This window comes from Centruroides sculpturatus, unplaced genomic scaffold, assembly GCF_000671375.1.
Source record: "Centruroides sculpturatus isolate CEXI.00-Female unplaced genomic scaffold, Cexi_2.0 scaffold586, whole genome shotgun sequence".
Taxonomy (NCBI): Eukaryota; Metazoa; Arthropoda; class Arachnida; order Scorpiones; family Buthidae; genus Centruroides; species Centruroides sculpturatus.
Window position 1 is genome coordinate 228,549 of NW_019384796.1, and position 21,971 is coordinate 250,519.

The 21,971-nt window shown below is 28.6% G+C and overlaps 1 protein-coding gene across 1 annotated transcript; it reads right to left on the reverse strand.

Moving 5' to 3' along the window:
* Positions 1-3,773: 3,773 nt before the first annotated feature.
* Positions 3,774-21,929, reverse strand: LOC111629396 (sodium/hydrogen exchanger 10-like). Its single transcript, XM_023373291.1, has 23 exons — positions 21,832-21,929; positions 21,464-21,640; positions 19,706-19,960; positions 19,493-19,633; positions 19,033-19,420; positions 17,950-18,093; positions 17,705-17,876; positions 17,407-17,488; positions 17,155-17,333; positions 16,937-17,086; positions 16,771-16,865; positions 15,719-15,779; positions 15,364-15,639; positions 15,089-15,292; positions 14,838-15,023; positions 14,589-14,753; positions 7,207-7,305; positions 6,946-7,125; positions 5,920-6,057; positions 5,501-5,698; positions 4,753-4,941; positions 4,509-4,682; positions 3,774-4,426 (listed from the first exon to the last, which is right to left on the reverse strand). Exons 2-23 carry the CDS (start codon positions 21,591-21,593, stop codon positions 4,268-4,270), a joined length of 3,765 nt encoding a protein of 1,254 aa, XP_023229059.1. The 5' UTR covers positions 21,594-21,640; positions 21,832-21,929; the 3' UTR covers positions 3,774-4,267.
* Between the last annotated feature and the right edge of the window lie 42 nt (positions 21,930-21,971).

Here is a 21,971-nt window from a genome sequence, read left to right on the forward strand (position 1 = left end):
TGAGCTTTATAAACTTAAAAATATAAATTTGTTTTCTGTAATCTTTTAACTAAATTTACCATTATGATATTGTTACTATAGTAGTAATAAATTAAACAATTTTTAAGGTTTATGAGCTATTTAGGGTATGCAAATCTTATATAGTCATAATCTTATACACTATTATAGTTTTTTTTTATTGTTATAGTAGTAACAAACTATTTTAAAAAATATATTTTGGGATTATGGGCTATATAAGGTATAAAAATCCATTCTCCCATATAACCTACACTGCCCATTATCTTAATATATATTAGAAAAAATATTTTTGTTTGATACTACTATAGTAATAAAAATTATAATGGCCAATTAAGTGATATATTTTAAATAATTTTTGATTTAAATTTAAAATATAGTTTTTCGTTCGAGTTAAAATTTCCTACTGTGCTACATTAGTAATAAAAATAGTAAGTGCAATTTTAAATAATGTGTAGGATAGTAAACTTGTATTTAGTTCACTGTAGTGTGTAGGCTATACAGTAAAGTACACTGCACTAAATACAGTAAGTATATTAAAGTACTTATTGTAGTGCACTAAATAATGTGACTACACTAAAGTACTGTACTTACGTTATAGTATAGTGTGAATACACTATAGTGTACTGTAAACTAAACACTATAGTGCATGTATTAACACTATTTAGTAATTTAACAGTGTTCATAGTATACTTTTAAAATTAACAGAGAAAGTTGATACTGCTATTGGAACAAATTTACTTCAATTATTGAAAGAATTTAAAATATTTTTTAATATAATTTTTATTTAAAAATTAAAATGTGTATATTTAATACAGTTTAGTTTGGAATTTAACAATAAATATAAATATTTTTATTACTAAAATAGATTTATCAATTTACTTTCTACATAATTTTCAAACGGAAATATTTAATACCCTTTGACCAATTTTTTTTAATATTAAATTCTTTATTACCAAATCAGCATTCGTGTTAATGTTATTGTACATTTACACAGAAAATAATTCATCTCCTACACGTTTCTATTATTATAATAGATTTTTTCTACTCGAAATTTTATTTATTTATTAGTTATACTTCTCTTTATATTTGTTGTTTCTCTGGTAGTATTTTGATTGCGTGATTATAGAGTAAACAATTATAAAAACCTGTTGAAAATAATTTATTTTCCTTCCTTAATCGTGATCTAATTATTAAATTTGCATCAAATTATACAGCTTTAATGTCTCACACAATTCTATCTGTTACTATAATAGCGTGATTAAATAAATGTTGTCATTTTAAGTAGTAAGCATTGATTTTTCTACATTTATATCACAGATTTTTATATATAAAGTATATATATGATGCTAATTTGTTACTACAATAGTATGTTAATCTCTTTTCTTGTATTTAATTTGGAATATTGCTTCTGTTTACCAGGGGTTTTTTTTAATTTAACTTATGCATAAGTGTTCTGTAGTACAAATTGATTGTTGCTATAGGAGAGTTTCTATAATTAGATTGGAAAAAGCTATAAATTTCAGAATATCTTTCGCGATAATTTGACTTCAGCTATTTTACATAACAGAAAATATTCTAGAATAAAGATAATAGGCTACTTAACATTGTTTCTGTGGTAGATTTTTTTTAAAATTTAGTTATATATAATGTTAATTATTACTACAGAAGCATTATTATGATGATATAAGAAGAAACTGTTGAATATTTTTTAAAGTTTAATATTATTTTGTATCAGAGATTACTCAGAATAACCTTACTCGAGTCTATTTTGTTACTGTGGTAGCATAAGTGAATGAGAGAAATACTTTTAAGGGTTAAGTTTATTTCTCTCGATCTTGACTTTTGATCGTTAAGAAATTATGGATATTCAAGGGCAATTTTTATCCTCAATGGGTTCTTATTTTTATTGAAAGAAGAATAAACAATCTTACATAATAGTCTATACAAGCTATGATTTATCGAAGATACGACCCACATCATCTCTATCGTCGTAACAACTCGCTTGGTTGACCAAGCCTAGAGCGTAATTGCGACCTTGTAGAAAGTGGTCCCCCTTCCAAAAATTTGGTCAGTAGCACTTTAAAAATGTCATTAGATTTTATGAGGTTAGTAATTGCAAATGTCATACAGGTCAACCTCGCATACGTAAAGAGTGCCCGAGGCATATTCTTACACGACACTGAACCTATAACCCGGACCTTGGATAAGATAGGCGATCATTAGATTAATCATGACGATGGGCCCTCGATTTTTAATTTAAGTCACGCCGGGAAGGGTAGGAGAAGAGGACAACTTTGCTCAAGGTGTGACACAGTAGCAAGGTTTCATTGAAACTGCCATACGATTTAAATGATGTTAAAAAATAAGGGCGTTGTCTATCAAAGAGGCCCTATCCTCGGGTACACCCAAAGGCCCTCTTTAAAAAAAAATATGCTTCTTCCTGCCACCTGCCTTCTCTTTTCTCTCTCTAAGGGATAATTAGTTGTAATATTAAACTGTGATTTTTTATGTTGGTACAGATGCTTTAATACTCTAATAGTATCCTTTAATGGGAACTCAAATCTTTCTCCGGGTTACTAATATTGACTTGCATCAAGATTTTTACTCCTATTAATGAAACTAATGACTATTTTAATTTCAATAAAATAACTTTCCTAAGCTGCTACTGCAGTATTAAAATGATTTAAACACTCATTAATACATTACTAATTTCGCAATAAATTAATGTCAAAAAAGTATCAAACTATGCTACTGTAGCAGTAAAATTATTATATAATAATAATTTAAAACATAATATAAAATATTATGTTATGTTAATTAATTTTAATGCTAGTACTTAGTATAACTTGATTCATTTCTGGTGTTTAATACTATAACAGAGTCTATTTATTATAGCGGATCCATTTATGATGTGTTTAATACCATAGATCCATTGTTTGATGCCTTAATTTTATAAAGAGATCCACGTTTTATGGTTAAGTAAACAGATATATTCATCACAGAATGAATTGCCGTAACGAGTTTATATGAAACTTTCACAATTGCGACCATTCGAGTTATCTTTTGTGCATGCTACTATAGTATTAATATCTGTAATAATAATAGCGATACTGCGTAGCAAAGTAATTATTTACCACTATAATAATAACTCAATAATTACACGCTACAATCCAACATAATAAATCATTCCTACATCTACAATATCGCAATAATAAATCTGTACATTTACACTACATTATCAGTATTTTCAGCAAGCGATTTCGACCTCTTACTACTATTACTATAGTACTAATATTTTTTCCCCCTCGTTTAATGAAAGACCATTAGCTAAAGTCATAGGGAACAAAGAAGTACTGTATACATTATAGACTTTTATAGCTGCTAAATCAGCATCGAATCTTTCATGCTCCGATTGCATCGATGTACTACTACTACTACAATACTAAATTCTTTATCGAATCCTGTAAAGAAAAAAAAAATTCGACAAAGAAAGATGCCGAACAAAGCGCTTCTATTGATAAAAATTAATCTTATATTAAATTATAACGGGAAGTTAAAGAAATAAATAAATAATAATGCAACTAGCGAAACAAATATTGAATAGAAATCCTTGGAAGTGACCCAAATTAGTTTTCTATAGGGTGGAGTTTTTGACATAAGAGGCATATCAAGGCCATCTACTTTATAACTGTTTTTATAAAGTCTGTAATGATGAATATCGATTAATTAATAAAGACAAGCAGACAAAAATGATCTTTTTAATTTAATGTTTTTTTTTTATTTTTTTTAACTTCAACTCATCTTCAGTTGAGCCGACTTGTAAACGTCAATTTACATGCAAATTTGATTTTAATAAAAATTGAATGATTTGAAGTTTTAGGGCATGTAAGAAATTTCTAAGAATTGCTACAGGGATTTATAATTTGTTTTTCTACAGTAAATTTTATGCAATTTTAGGTGTTCGGAACCATTTTACTTGATCTCATCCAATGTGGAATGTAAAGAAATCTTTTACATTCTACGATTGTTTATTTATTATTCATTTTATTCAAATATTTTCGGGTAGATTATTTAGATTCGAAGTTCCTCCTTCTTTAACTTGTTATTTTTTTAAAAAAAGATGAAGTAAACAGATCATATTTTAAAGAGCTTTTTTGACTCGATGAGAAACGTTCTTACAGTAGCATCTTTAAAATAAAATACTGTATTTTGTATATACTATGTACAAAAATGTCTTAAGATTTGTATGTCACTTCTCTTTAGTTCTAAATTTTAAAAATTTACGTTTCGAATTCTGTGTTTCGTTGACTGTATTTTGATGTTGCATATCAATTGTAACTTCTTCGATTGCTTGTTCTTCATTAATCGTACCAAAAGGAATATTTTCTGTTGTTTCCTCTTGATCATTCTGAAAAATCATAAATACATTTTTTAATACAAAATTCCTTTAATAAAAGTTGTAAAATATTTAAAATTAAAACTTAGATTACGTGACGATCTTCGCTGGTTGTAAATGCAGGATTATCATAAGTAATTGGTAACGATAACATTCTATATACATGATTACTTTTAGCCCTTTCGTTTTCGCTAGGGTCAGCTGAATTGGCTCTTAAACGGAAATTAAACCTTTGTCTAACTTCTTCCGAAATAGGTTCGGGCATGCTCTGTAATTATTGATACAGTAAATTATTATTTAAAATATATTAATTAATTTAAAATGGCTATTATATTTACCCATTCAGATGGTGATCTGACCGTCCATGGTCTAGAAGATGGGCGCCTTCTGCTCTTAGTGATAACGTATGTCTTGTTTTGAACTTGATTTAATTTAGCTTCGGTACCTCCTGACCAATCAAGATTCGGGTCTAATGTGTAATCTACGTTTCCAATCAGTACTATCAATGGTTTCACCTTACAATCTTGCTAAAATTTGGAAACAAAACATATCATTAGTAATAAGATTAATCTATAGAATTTCATTTTAAAATCATGGAGATGTCCTAAAATATGTAGATTAAACTATTAATCATAATTAAAATTCCACTATTATAATCTTGCAAAACAGCAGAAAACAAATTAATTTAATTAATTAAGTAATAAATCATTTTCAATACAACGTTAAATCATTTAAATATAGAAGAGTTTAAAATTTCAAACATACTCAATTATTTCTATTCAGTTTAACAAATCTAACCTGTAATTAGGTTGTCCTGTAAAATTAAGCTTAATTTTATGTTTTATTCATCGTTTTGATCGATGAATTAAGTTCGATTAATCATTAAAATATCTCATCCCTCAAAAAAACATATTTATTATACCAGAAACTAGATCATTGACGATTATTCTGAGTAACTAACCATTCGAGTTATACAATATTTAGCATCTTCGGTGGGTTTATTTATCATCTACTTGTATTCACAACCTCAGTTTATCATCAGGAATCAAAAAGAGAAAACGATATAACTTGGCATATTTTGCTTACCGGAAAGATTAATGTCCTGACAGTACAAGGTATATAACACACTCCTCTGTACAGTTCATTTGTCTGTGGATCGGAAGCCATGCCCTGTACCAATATGACATCTTCTACGTCAGATGCCAAATCCAGTGTGTTCAGTTTTCTAGTATCAGGGACATACGCTCTTGACAAGTGCATCAGTATTCTACTACAAGACCATTCCTATAGGGGATATGATAATTTATAAAATCACGAATACATTTTTTTANAAATCCAGTGTGTTCAGTTTTCTAGTATCAGGGACATACGCTCTTGACAAGTGCATCAGTATTCTACTACAAGACCATTCCTATAGGGGATTGATAATTTATAAAATCACGAATAATTTTTTTAGATTTATAGAAAGATTTTTTTAAATTTTTTTTAAATGATAAATAAATAACCTGAAAATCCGGATGATTCCTCAAAACGTGTTTGGCGATCCTTAAGGAACAACTTCTCCATATTTTATACTCTAAACTCGGGTCATCCCTGAAGGTTTTAAGTGCTTCCATCATGTCTTTATAAGATATGTAGAAAGCCTGAGGGTTAAGATAAGATCTAGCATAAATTTAAAACAGCTTAAAATTCTTCTAGTCGGCATCATTAAGCGAAAGCACTATTTTCATTAATCTATAAATTAGATTAAGAGATGGAGTTTTGTCGGCTTTTACATGGATTCTGATAATTATGTATGTAGTTATAATTATCTGCAGAACAGATATAAGATAAAAAAATATTAAAAAAAACATAGACAGGATGTTTTTTATATTTAGGCCCACCCGAAACTGTTCAAAAATCCGGTACGTTAATGATCAAGTGCAATATATAACAGCTTATTATAATTGTTAAGATATATTAAATTCGGGTTATTAAATTTAATAAATTCAAAATTATGATGTATAATGAGAAACTAAGATTACAAAATTCACATCTGAAAAGAGATTTCAGACATTTTTTACTGAGTTTTTTTTTAAATAATTATGACCTTATTAGTTCTTTTCCCCCTATAACTTTAACACTTTCTCATAACCTTGATATCATTAATAATGTCATAAATTATAAGATATCATCAGAACTATTTTTTAATATCAATATTAGATATATTTTTCAACTTTATTTTTTAAATATTTTCTTAAATAATAAATTTTCAATGAATTAAAATTAAAGTATTTAAAATGAATAACACATAACATAAATTGTTCTTTGTCATGTTTTAAAGAATTTTTCTTATTTAATTATGAAATTTTTAGATTATTTTAACAACTATAACCTACCTTCATTAAAAATTTCTTATGAAATAAATTACTATAATGGTTTATTAAAATCGCAGCTAGAATTACTAATTACAACATTTAATTATATTAAAATATAAGCTTCCGTTGTATATAAGTTTATTGTAGTAAACTTGTAAATTTATTAGTACTGACCTGCACTTCAGTATCGGCAATTGCTGAAGTGCTCCTTGGCTTCCCTGTCAAAATTCCTAATTCTCCTAACAATTTACCCACCGTCAGATAATCCTCTAGTTCTTGCTGATTAGGAAACCAATGGAAAGAATCGACATTTAATAAACTTCCATCTTGAGTTGGTTCGATTCTTCCGACAACCTTAAAATATATTTAGAAATAAGAACATTAAGCATTATACATTTTCAAATAAATTCTATTAACAATAATAAGATTAACAACCTTTACAAGACCGACTGTTATAACGTAAATTCCCGAAGGTTCGTCTCCTGCTTCCTCTATAGTACATCCTTTGGAGAAACAAATGACTTCGGCTCTTTCCTGGAAATTAATTAATTATAAACTGTTATAAATTTATAAATTTTATAAGGAATTAGTTAATTTCACTTAATATATAATTTTAAAGTCAATATATATAAATCTTGATGTTCTATGACTCTTTACGCAGAAAATTAAAGTAATTAATAGTTTAATTGTTATATAATTTGATTTAAAATTAGGAAAAATACTTATAAAATGTATTCTAAAACTTATAATTTATAAATATCGTTGCCTTATTTCTTAATTTATGACTATATTAAGCAATTTAAAATAAGTAAAGTTCTAAATAAGCCTACACAAAATTTATTTTTAACATAGTAAATTACTAACCTGATTTTACAAAAATGGATAAGTTTATGACATAGATAAATGAAAAAAAAATATATATATATATNTATATCTATGGGCACGTCATCATTCTCGTTTACGGCCATATTATCCATTGTACAACCGGAATAAGAACTGTCATCTAGAACTTTCTTCCTTTAGACCTAATTGGTATGCATCAGATTTTCATCCTCTACAAGTTATTTATCGTCGCGCGAATGTCATGTGAACGCTCTCTCTCTCTCTGGCAACCGCTAGATAGATAAACTAAGACGATATAACCCGATATATAGATTGTATATTGAAGTCTATCATGTACTCCTTTTCGTTGAAATTAAACGGTTATTTAGTTGTTAACTTTGGTGTCTGAGAACTCTATTTTCCGTCGGGCTGTCTCTCCGTCTCTATTCGTATCCGGTGTCACTCCTGACAAGGCATGAAAGAGGTGCAGACCCTCCGGTCACATTAGGTTCCAGAATATTTTATTAACAATTTGGATGGCGTTCGCTGAATAAACCGATTGCAAATTTCACATTCGTTTGTATACTTTCTTATTTCGAAAGAAAAATGTTAATCTTGTACTAAATCTTTCCTTCTGTTATATAACAGCTGGGGAAATAAAATATAATCTACTTGACCGTAAAATAATTAAATAACCTTGATATAAATTTTGGAATAAATTATGTAAACTATTTTTGAATTTTTAAAAGGATGAAATCAATCTTGAAATATTATTTGTAAAACAAAGGCAATTAAGAACAACGAAGTCATTTATCGATGAATTAATTAACAATTAAGCATTTTATGTTTTAACAATAAGATATGATGGCCTCTATAAACAATTTTATTTTAGGTGAATGGAGCAGTAGTAAAACTATTAACCTCGTTCTACTTTTCTCGCTGTTATAACATAACATGGGAAAGTATTGTAATCGTATCAAACTTGACCCATTGCAACATACGTAAACATGTATTTTGGATGTAGTTCCTAACTTACGGGACACTTTATATTGCTTAATAATTCTTTGAATTAATATCGGTTTTAGTAAAAAAGTTGTATATATTTTTAAAAACAAAACATATATTTAGAGTTAAATCAGCAACTTAAAAAGAGTCGACTTTAATTCTAAACTTTATATAAACAATTTTGTTTACACAAAATTCATCAAAGATATAAAAATGGTGGAATTTAAATATATATTTTTTTCTTTTCTTTAAGAAGTGCAAAGCACTCCTCTTAACAAAACAACTCGCATTTACTTTGTTATTTTTAAAAACATATATTAATGCCATGCGATTTTATCAATCGCAAAAATCTCTCTTTTACATTCTAGAAAGAAAGCGAGAGAAAATCTCGCTTTCTTTCTTATCGCGCGAGAGAAAACTCTCGCAAAATCGTATCGCTATCCTTCCCATGAGAACTATTGACACGACTTACACAGTTACAAAATGTGTTTAGTTTTTCATCAGCAAAAGCGAGAAAATTGCATGAAAAATACGTCAAAATCCCCAAAATTTTAACCATAATCATAAAGAAATCTTTCTACAAGCCGCGTCGCGTCGTGCAATTATCCTTTCCGCGAGGGATGGAGAAGACGTAATATTACGATTACTTCTCGCCATTTTACAAGAATGACTCTGACAGAAAAATGTCGTTATACTCTAGAGACATTCTCTAATTTGTTTAATTAAATATAATTATTAATTGATATTAATAACTTTATAAAATTAAAATATTACAACACGACCTCGCGTCGCTTTTATCTCAAGGGGAGAAAAAAAAAATGCTAAATGATGTGAATTATGTACTTTAAAAATTAAATACAATCGAAATTTAAATTTAATTAAGGACATATTTCTACAAAAAAACTAAAAATAAAGACTTTTTATTACAAAAATTATTTTTAATAACCTAAAATAATATAAATTATCATAATGAAATTTAATATTTGCTTTAACTGACTCATAGATGGAAGCACTATTTATAAACATTTAAATATATTATTTTAATAAATATTTATTAAATTATAAAATGAGTAAACATTTTATAATTATTTAAAGAAATATTTAAAGTTACAAAGTATTATTTTTCATTTATTTCTATAAATAATCTATTGTAACAGTTGATTAGTTTCTGTCACTATCACCTAACAAAGAAGTCATTCTCACTCCTTTGTATCTAACACATAGCATACAAAGAAGCAATGATATGTTTAGACAATTAAAGATGATATCGTGAAAAGACAAAGTAATAGGTAATAAATTTTATTTACGACGTATCAAGATAAGATCATAGGGAAATGTTACTTACCCCTTAGAAGGTTCATTAAGGTAGTAGAAAGAGGGGAACGACACTAAAAAGTGAGCAGATAGGTGGGATTGCGGAAGCGTTAACGTGAATAAAAACTTTAAAAAATGAAATTAGAAACAAAGATATGCCAAGAAAATATATAATTAAATACGTTAAAGCATTAAAAATTGCAGAAAACAGCTTAAACAAACGTAAAATTTAAGCACTTAAAAATAGCTCAAAACTCATTAAAACTCGGTTTAAAAAAAAGTTTTGTAATATTAAAAGTTTTATTTTAAAACATTTAATCTGACTCCCAGACAGGAATTTAAGTGCTTGGTGAGATTTAGAATAATAAGGGAAGCGCAAAACTATTGGGTCGTTGCCTCCATTTGTATGTTAAATATTCAATGTTATACGTTAAAGGAGAAGTGATGTCGTGTTAGAAAATGAAAGTCACTTTACTATATAGATAAACCTTCGACCATAATTCTATATTAAGTTAAGCTTAGATCTGTGGACTTAAGATTAAGTACGCCTCTTGCGCTATGTCAATTTAGATTATAATACTCAAAGCGGAAAGTTTTATAATGTATTTGTATGGCCTTTAACAAATTTATAAGAATGATAAATGAGTCGATTATATCGTCAGATTTTTGTTAAATTTATTTAAATTTTTTTTTTATTTCGACACCTTTTTTTAGAATATTAAATTATGTGTTTATTACGCTCAGATGGAGCGAACTTAACAATGATGAATAATATATGAAGGCTCTACTTATATACATCAAGTTTGTTTAAATTAATCTTAATTAATTTATGCTATATGAACACGAAAAACGATGTAATTATGCTTTACTGATACATAAAATTTGAGTATATAAAACTATAAATTTTATAATAGAAAGTAAATTACGGTATTAAAAGAAAAATCTATACAATAAATATAAAGGGATATTATATATTTAATCATTGATAATTATTTAATTAAAAACAAATCTAGCCATTTAATTACATCATAAATATTTTAAATAATATTTTGTACAAAAATGCATGCAATTTTTAAAATTTTAATGCAAAATTTACATAAATTTCTATACTAAATGCTTTGTTCTTAACATACTTAACGTTAATAGAACCTAAACTTAATACACATTTAAAAGCTTTCAACATAATTTATGCCCTATAGACTACATGAGGTCCAAAAGATTGTTGACCATTTTAAAGACTGAACTACTCTTATTCAAAAATTTAGAAACTTTGCAGAAATTGCTGAAGGTTATATCTTTCTTTTTTCAATACGCAAGTTATAATGGTTAACTACACTCACAACCTGTCTACGAACAAAAATTACATGTTAAACTAACTTTTGGACCACTCGTTATATTAACAAACCTCATTAACCAAACAAAAATTATGCACCCAGATAAATTGCCCGATTACTCCAAAACTCGGCATACGTCTACATATGTTTATGATTATAACTGTGATACGATTGCAGAACAGATAATGCCACCAAGTTGACTTAAAATCGCTACCCCAGTATTATATAAAAAGGCTCGCAGAGGCTCACTCTGTTCAGAATTTTCAATGTAGGGTCTACCTATTGTTTGGAGATCTTCAAATGCCAAGTATGCTTGCACGACGCAGTCAAAGACATTACGCACAGCTGACGGAGTTTGACAAAGACCATATCATGGGATTCAGAGAAGCAAGAATAGTTTCGCCGAATTTCCTAATTTATCTGGGCCGTTCTGATCTGACTGCATGGAAGTGTGGGATATCTTGATGCAACGACGTCTTTGTCCACCATTCATAGATAGATAGGAGCCTTGCTACAGAACCTTGTCACTTTCTAGCCACTGGCAGATGACTAGCAGAGACAAATTTGCATGCACAATAACTATTACGCGTCCTTCCATTATCATGCCAACATCGTCGGTTTCATTTGTAGCGGTGTCGTGACAGAAAATCATAGATTGCAATGAACTGACAGCGTATCATCTTTGGCAACAATTCCCGCTTCTGTTAGGGAAAGGCGGTTCAATTTCTTTTTTTACTATTGCGGGGCAAACTGTCCCAGTGCTGGTTTGTTGGTCTGAAAAGCCATTTCGCATAAGAGTCAGCCACCTCTAGTAGTGATGCGAGGGATATTGACGATACAGCTGTACGTTCAGAAAATACTGTGTCCTCATGTTGCCTTTGACAAAGGGGCAGCAAACAACCATTTTTTTCAGCAAGATAATGTTCGCCACAAAACGGCGACGGTTTCCTAGGAATGTCTCCGTCAGATGTCACGCTTCCTTAACCTGTCCGATCTTCAGATTTATTACCCATTGAGCATTCGTAGGACCAGATGGAGTGCCATCTTTGGCATCTACGAGCGTGAAGGGTCTGAAGCGGCAATAGCAACATTAGACAATCTGTTATATAATAGCATACTATACGTCCAACTATATCGCCGCATGTGTCCAGGCAAGGTATCAAAAATTCCTTTAAATTGTATCAATGTTCCACGGAAAATAGCCTTTTTTTTCCTATGATATATTCAAATTGTAATACAAGCAATAGAAATTATATCACATTTTATTCATTCAAAATTTTAAACAAAATATTTAAGAAAAATTTAATTTATAATTAATTTTTAGAGGGAGTTTTATGTTTGCAACATTTTGATCAGTCTTTCAATATTTGGAGAATTTTATATGTTGCAACTTCATTAATTAAACTCGTTAATTAAAATTAACAGTTAGCTCACATTGCCAAGTTTACTAATTTGTAAGGAAAACATAAGTATCATGAATAAGTAATCAAATTTATCGTTTATAGACATAAGATGTTCGCTCAATGGACACATAGACTAGACTTGTAGTAAATTACTTATGACATGAAAATACGTTTAAGGTTCTTGATAGTTGTGGGCCATAGAAATAAACACGGAGAGTCGCAGAGTGACCACGCCTGGGTAAGATTATAATTAATAAGTGTAAAAGATGTGTTTGTAATTTAAATTAGGTTTCCCTTAGTACAAATTATATAAACTTACAATTTGATGACAGTGAAGGGTGGGAAAACCATTCAAATTACAACATTTTAATGAGTTCAGTAGTAACAGACAGAATTGAAATGCATATAAAACAACAATATTTCAAAATTTAAAATATTTAAACAATTAACATTTTATAGTTTTGTTACAGTTATGAGAAATAACTGATATATCTAATAGCTGCATTAGCAACATAAAATTTAATATATTCCATTGCTTTTCTCACTTTAAGTTTAAAGTTAGAAATTTATATAAAGCTTGCAACTTTAATTTTTATCTTTGTAATACTCTATAATAAAAACATAATAATTTTTTAACATTATCTTGAAAACATATTGATCTTACATTATTTTTTATAATATTTTTTGTTTGTGTTTTCACATAAAACACTCTACACTTTAATACATTTAAATGATATACCGTAATAAAGATATAGCACAAATTACATATAAACGTTTAATTCCTAAAATTTATTATATATTAACGTTGTTAATTTTCTATTAATTGATTTTAATTTCTTCTCGGATCCTTTAATCGACTAGAATTGGTGACAATGGAAGAAAAGCTTAACTATATTCTATGGCTGACTGAATTGAAGCTCATAACCGTTGTAAAATGCGGTAAGACTTTAATAATTAAGTTTTCATACATTGTTTACATTGTATTTCTATTGTATGTCCATCCAGACTAATTAAAGACTTATAAAGATTTTATAATTATTTTGAAATAAAAATTTGCTTATAAACTTAAGAATTTTCAGTAGAAAAAAAATTTAAAAATTTTCAAAATTATGTAAATATACATTAAAATTAAAATTTAATGTATATTTACATTACAAAATTTAAAATCAAGTTTAAATTTTGTAATGGTGAATTTAAGAATTATTAATCATGTAATTAATATTATCTCATTTTTTTATAAACAAGAATTAGCTTTTTTTAGCTCATTGTTTTTAAGAAGAGGAAGAATATTCCAAAGACAATTAATCTGTCATAATTTCTTATCAAGTAATCCGTAATCTTACTTCTCTAGATAATTGTATTTTTTATACCTTGTTTGATCTCTGCCATCTTTCATCTTTATTAATTACATAGTGAGGTAATATTATACCTTCTTACAGTTATTGCTGGCTTTTTGCCAAAGCTAAACATTTCCTATATTGCTTTCCATTGTTTGTATAACGATAAATAATAGTGTTATAGTTACAATAATATAACGCTACATTAGAAATATTTCTACAAATCTTAGCCTTATTTTTTCCTGAATTTTATCTTAAAAAAAAAAACACAATAATGTTTTATTAAATATATTTAAAATAAATATTAAACTAATTTAGTAAATGATTTTTATTCTTTTATTCCAATGGGATATATAAACTAATTAAATTATCTGTCATAAACTTTAAATTTTAACGAAAATATATTAAAGTGTGAAAACTTTATTATTGTTTAGGACTTAGAATAAATTATTCGATTAGTTTTTACAATTTTCATGTTTACAGTCAGACAAACACACCGACAAAGCGGATATTTTTTAAAATTATTATTGCATTAATTAAATTTAATGCGATTTCATTCGCTATAACTAAATGTTAACTATTAAAAATTTAAGTTTACTTACTGAATTTAATTTATTATAAACTCCATCTTCAAGAAGACCTAATTCTTTTAATTCGTTTAATTCCGTTCTAACATTATTAAGAGTCTGTCGAGAAGCATGTCGAGTTTTAACAGCAACAGCAACACCCGGATGTTCTTCTTGCAGCTGTGAAAGTTCTTTTAAAATCTACAGAAGCAAAAAAAGTTGAAGATAATTTACGAGATATAGAATAAAACCCTGATATAAATCATCTGGAGAGCAAAGACGTACTTGCAGTCTAGTTTCTTCACAAATCTTCTTCAACTGATTAGTAATGGGTGGATAGCTAGATATGGAGTCTAACACTTTCATTACTTCTTCTTGGCCAATTAAAAACCCACAACATATATCAAATCCGGCGTATAACTGCACGTTAATACGACCGTCCACGAAGTTAGCAAGGCCATTTATCAAACACTAAGGAAAGGTTAACATCAGTCGAGGTTGAATAAACACTAGAGAAGACAAGATAACTCACTCACCTTGAATATTCTGAACATTCTTGTGATCCTAATGAGTCTAAAACTTCTTGATACAATAAGGTAAGTCGTAGAGCGAGTATCATACCATTGACAGTAATGGAAACATATATCTATGAGCATATCGACGAATTGGAGAATTAATATTATAAAATCGAATTTGTTCCAATGGCTATTCCAATAGTTCCAAAATCCTAAACCGATAACCTATAACAAGACATTTTATCTTTTAATGTTTTGTTCAGTGAGCAACTTTGTATCTAAGAACCTCTGTTTACCTTCAAGATCATCTCCAAAACATAGAAAGCAACGAAACCGCAATTAATAAATCTTAATTCACTTATTCCTAAACCGAATTTAATACTTTGCGGATTGGCATACGATATTATTTCCATAATTATCAAGATAACATTAAAGAATAGAACCAAATACACAAATGTCTGAAAGATATGACTTGTCACCAATTTATTAAGATGTCTGTGATATTCCTTTATATGCTTTCTTTCGGATTGTGTTTGATTTCGGGGTTTAATGCGATGTCTTAAGAGTTTAATCTATAATACAATTCAAATTATATATTAGAGAAGGAGTTTAAGTGTTAAAAATTTGAAATAAAAATAAATTTATGTTTACCAAACAGGTATATATGCCACTAATTTGCCAATGATATCTTAAGTCTTCTACGGATAAATGCCTAAAAAATTTAATTAATTAAAAATTAATTTATGTTCATCACATTAAAAAATTGCTTTATTACATTTTAAAGTATATTTATTTATTAGAAGTGATTTATACTGAATTAAATTTAATATATATATATTTTTTTTATAATTAACGATTACTTCCGTCTTTTAATAATTCTTAAAGAGATTTAAATTTATAAATCTGAATTTGGAAGAAGGGCAAAACTAAACACTGCTACCGATGTACAGTACTTATTTCGAAGTACGATTACTAATGGACATTTATCGTCATCGGACATTGTTAAAACATTGAACAATCATATGAACTTGTAGCCAAGAATCGGGAATTTCAAAATTCTTTGCGCGAAATGGAAGAAGGAACTGGTATAAGAGAGGCTCTGTACGATATTTTTATTTCTTTTCTAATCAAATTTTTCTGTCACAATCTCTTTTTTTTTGGTAATTCGCAACATAATTTTTCATTGGAAAAGAAATACACGTACTGGATCATTCAACTAGAAAACATTTTAGCTTATAAAGTATATCTATATCTTATTCAAACGATGTTAGTAAAATGCTAAAGGGAGGTGGTATTTGCTTTCACGATTCCACGTAAAATTCCACGATCTNTTCCGTCTTTTAATAATTCTTAAAGAGATTTAAATTCATAAATCTGAATGGAAGAGGTGTAAAACTTATCAAAATTTGAAGAGGAGAATTTAATCATTCATGACAACTCGGATTAGATACGTCTAGAAAGGAGAATATATGACCATTTATGAATAACAAAGGTTAAACAAAAAGATTTGTAACTGTAGTATTTCTATTTCTCGCAAAATTTCTTATTTGTCACGAATGATTTAGTAGAATGATAAATACAATTTTTTTATCACTTATTCTTTGCATCATACTTAAAATTTATTTTTCAATTTATTGTGAAATAATTTTATTATGCTAGCTTTAACTATTTTTAAAATATACGAAATTAATTGACATTCTTACCCTCCTTTATCGGCAGCAACATCAGCAGCTCCAATAAGAGCAAGAACTGTATCTTGTCCTAATAAACCGTGATCGAACTGTCTCCAATAACTTACCTGTTAAATTACATTAATTAAGAGTGGTTTAAACAATTTTTTAAATTATAAAATATCTTTATTATGTTTACTTTCTGAGCAGCTAACATTCTCAAATTGGCTTCATTACTCATTTCTTCAAGCTCTTTAGCACTAGGTTCTACTACGTGAGAATTATTACAGTCAGGACACATACTTTGTCTCAAGGGAGTAAAGGCCGTTGTATCTTTATCCTCGTCCTTCTGCAAATAGAATTATTCTTAACTGTTATCCAACCTGCAAAAAACTAACCTTTCATATTTTATATTACCTTAGTAACTCTTCCATAAGGATCTTCGATAATCGTAAACTTCTCAATAAATTTCCAGTCGGCATCGGCAACAAGCGGTGCATTTCTCTGAGCGTGTAATGAATTTTCTCTCACTTCTTTCAAATGTTGTACAGCGATAGCCATATTGCATCGTGTAATGTACGAAATATCACTCATACCTATAAAAGAAAATGAAATTCACGTTTAATTTATTGCCATTCACTGTTATGTCATTCTCTTATATCATCTTACCTAACAATTTCAACAAAGGCTTGATAGTGGTAGCATTAAACAGTAGAGTCAATGTCACGATTCCAGCAACATGTATTAGGATCTAATTTCAAAAATCATGCATTTTTCTTAATTTACAGGGTATCAAACCCCAAATAATAATCGTATGAATTAAAACAAAAACATTATCTCGTTTGTCATTAGATAAGACAAAATAAAGTTATGGTTGCTCGAGATAATGTTACTGAAGTAAAACAAATAGCAGAATAATTTATGGTATAATTTATAACTTAGACATGTCACGGATATAAATATTTACCTTATGCCCAACTAATTCTGGGTCTATGCCTTCTTGTTGTGCCACTAATAGGGCTAGAGCTAGACCAACTGCTCCTCTAAGACCTCCCCAAGTCATAACTATTACTTCTTGCCATTTTAATCCATAACCGAGTCTAGAGAGTAGAGGACTGAACAGCACTATCATTACTAACCTAAATAAAAACAGACATTGATTTATAACGTGTCTACTTTAAAAAATTATAAATTATAATGAAGGTCGCATACCTAAAAACTGTAGCGCCAATATATGTCACTATAATATGAAACCAATCTTGTTCTTCTATGTGACTTGCTGCTCTTTCCGTTATAACTAGGCCCACTACTATAAAAATTACCGTGTTTGCTAAGTAAGATAGCATCTCCCAAAATCTGTAAAATTTAAGAGAAACATGATTTAGACAATTGTTAATAAATTTTACCGTAATTTATACAAGTATATTTTAAACAATTTATACTATTTATATTTTAAATTTAACGCTAGAAACATAATATAGTAGGCCTATAGTGTATTTCGAGAATGTTATACATGTACTGTATCGAGGCGTGCTTTGNAACAGCACTATCATTACTAACCTAAATAAAAACAGACATTGATTTATAACGTGTCTACTTTAAAAAATTATAAATTATAATGAAGGTCGCATACCTAAAAACTGTAGCGCCAATATATGTCACTATAATATGAAACCAATCTTGTTCTTCTATGTGACTTGCTGCTCTTTCCGTTATAACTAGGCCTACTACTATAAAAATTACCGTGTTTGCTAAGTAAGATAGCATCTCCCAAAATCTGTAAAATTTAAGAGAAACATGATTTAGACAATTGTTAATAAATTTTACCGTAATTTATACAAGTATATTTTAAACAATTTATACTATTTATATTTTAAATTTAACGCTAGAAACATAATATAGTAGGCCTATAGTGTATTTCGAGAATGTTATACATGTACTGTATCGAGGCGTGCTTTGTTTCTTCAAGCAATCTCAGATCCACTAAATGGAACATAAAAGTTCTGGGATCGAGTTCAGGCGAGTAAACCTAACAATTTTTCACGGGGGGGGTCTGTCCAGGATATGTTGGATTCTATCCTTCACCACATGAACCTATTATGAGCCATGTGGAACCCATTGAACGCATACAAAAAAGACTCACAAAGTCTCCACAGCGAAGAAAGTAAAATAATAATGATAATAATAACGGTAACACTCCTCGAAATCTCACATTTTTATAATTTAATTTTATAAAATATGAATTTGACTATATCATAACTAGAATATGCAAAAATGATTTAAAAGAAGATTTACCTATGGACAAATCCTTCGACTTCGGGACTAATACTAGCTTCATCAGCACTTATAACAACACCTAAAATGACAACTGCCAAGACTCCAGAAACATGTAACACAACTTCTGCAAGGTAGTATGTCAAATATGCAGCACTTAACGTTACTGTGATTTCAATAACGGCATCGTTAAATATATGCGAAAGGCAGAACACTGCTAATTTTCCGACTATAAAACCAAGCGCTGGTCCACCTAAAGCAATCTGACAAAATTTCAAGAAAATCTGCGTAGCTGTTACAGTAGTTCCTGGTACCACTAATTCTCTTAAGATGTCGTACGCTACAATTGCAGAACCATCGTTTAGTAACGATTCACCTTCGATAATAGTGGATAACGATTTCGATGTTCCTATAACAAATAAAAAAAAACTTGATAGTCTTTGTACTTTTATATTATAAATATAAGCAATATAAAACTTACCTAACTCTCGAAGCAACGCTACTACAGCAACAGGATCTGTAGCACTGAGAATGGTGCCAAAAAGAAAAGAAGTTGCCCAATTCCACTGATATTCGGAAAATATTTTATAAGATAACACGGCAGTTAATGCAGAAGAAACAACTGAAAGATATAGTAATTCATTATCGTACTGAACTACTTCGAAATAGATAAATAAATGAATGAGAGACTTACTCAATCCAGGAACAGAGAGGATTAAACATTGAGCGAAACATCTTAGAAAAGTATGAGCATCGAGAGCGAAAGCAGATTCGAAGATGAGGATGGGTAAAAAGACGTGCAGAATAACGTGAGGATCCATTCTTGTAATCTGCGTGTATTTTTCTAAGCTGGAGAATCTGGAGGAAGCCAAACCAAACAGAGCACCACAAACCAATAATACAACTGTGTAAGGCAGACGAATTTTCTTCAATAAAAATCGCACTAGAGCTGAAAATATATTGAAAAGTTAATACTTTTACTAATTCCATGAAAAAGTTATCCATTCCTTCGTAATTTGTAATGAGATAATATCGAATAAATAAATACCATATAATAAAATAAATAATTTTAGGTTATTACAATTAGTTATTTAGAATTAAGACTCGAAAAATAACAACCGATAGCTTTATTCGAGGGAAACAAAACATGTTAGAGGTTACTTATCGTTTTTTTTTTTATATACATANCCAAACCAAACAGAGCACCACAAACCAATAATACAACTGTGTAAGGCAGACGAATTTTCTTCAATAAAAATCGCACTAGAGCTGAAAATGTATTGAAAATTCAATATATTTAAAAGTAAATTTTTAGATTTCATTAGTTTTTCTAAATATTTATTATTGATGCTTTTATATCTGTTTTATTAGTTTGATAAGACTATTATCCATTTAATTAATCCTGTATTTATAATGAAATTAAAGTTTTAGATTAAATTAGTTATTTTAGCTATTATAATTAACTATTTTAGTTACTTTTTATGCAAAATTTTATTTATAAAATTAAATAAAAATATAGAAAGTACACATATATAGATACTTCTCAATTCAATTTATATGTATTAAATTGAGAAGTATCAAATAAATATAGACTAGTGTTAAATATAAAATATTACAATTTTTAATTCAATATATTTAGAAATTAAGTTAGTTACTTAAAGAGAAATAACTTATTTAAATATCATTTTAGTATTTCTGTTTTTAGAAGCATATTGCAGATAATTATCCTCATGAAAATGAAATTCTCAAAAACAGAAGCAAGAAATAAATAAAGAATAAAAACGTGCAAAATGTTTTTATAGAGATAACATTAAAAAATTTAATTGATATGTATAAAGTTTGTTTTTAAAATATTTCTTGTAAATTAAAGACATGGTAAGGTGTCAGCCTATTTAGTATTGATTCTGTTTCGAATTAACTCTAACTTATTAGAGTTGATTCCAAAAGAAAGGCTGAAGAGGTTATTACTATGTTTAAGGTTGTTACTATCACCTTATTTCGTTGAAGAAGGTGATAGTAACAACTCAAACTTATCGTAAACAATACGAGTGGGTTGCATTGTTTCTCATCCATGCTGTCCGATTTCATTAAGGATTAGGCCCATCTATAACGAACGTAATTGTGACCTGTCATATAATTTTGATGTGTTGTCTCAAGGAGTAATTAATCAAAGAAATTAAAATTACGAAATTTTTTATTTTATTTTATGCCATTTTAATCCATAACCGAGTCTAGAGAGTAGAGGACTAAACAGCACCTGATATAAATCATCTGGAGAGCAAAGACGTACTTGCAGTCTAGTTTCTTCACAAATCTTCTTCAACTGATTAGTAATGGGTGGATAGCTAGATATGGAGTCTAACACTTTCATTACTTCTTCTTGGCCAATTAAAAACCCACAACATATATCAAATCCGGCGTATNAAAAAAAATAATGAAAGTAAATTCTTACCTCCGAGAGCAATGCTGACAAATAAAAACAAGATACTATACGGTTGCATTTTGTGATGAACAATGCTAGTGACATTATTCCATTCGGTATCATTCCACACGGTATCATTCCATTCAGAAAAGTTGTACATTTTGATATCAAAAGACTCTTCAATTTCTTCAAGCTTCCCTTTTAAAACTGTTAAAATTAAGCAATACTAACCTTTAATTTTAATTACAAGATATGTTTTACAACCTGATATTTCTCATAAAAATATTAAAAAAAATACTGTGATTTGGCGGTGTGGATCTTTTCGAATGCTATTTATTTATTCTTATCGCCTCATTTCTAAGTCAAGGTTAGATAAGATAAAGAATAATTTCATTCACCTGTACATCATCCAAAACTTTTCAAACCGTATATTTACATAGTTTTATAGAAATTATTAAGTTTCTATTCTAAATTTTGTTTCCTATCGATTCGAAAAACTCGAATCGATTCAAAAAAAAATCAAAATTCGAATCAGTTT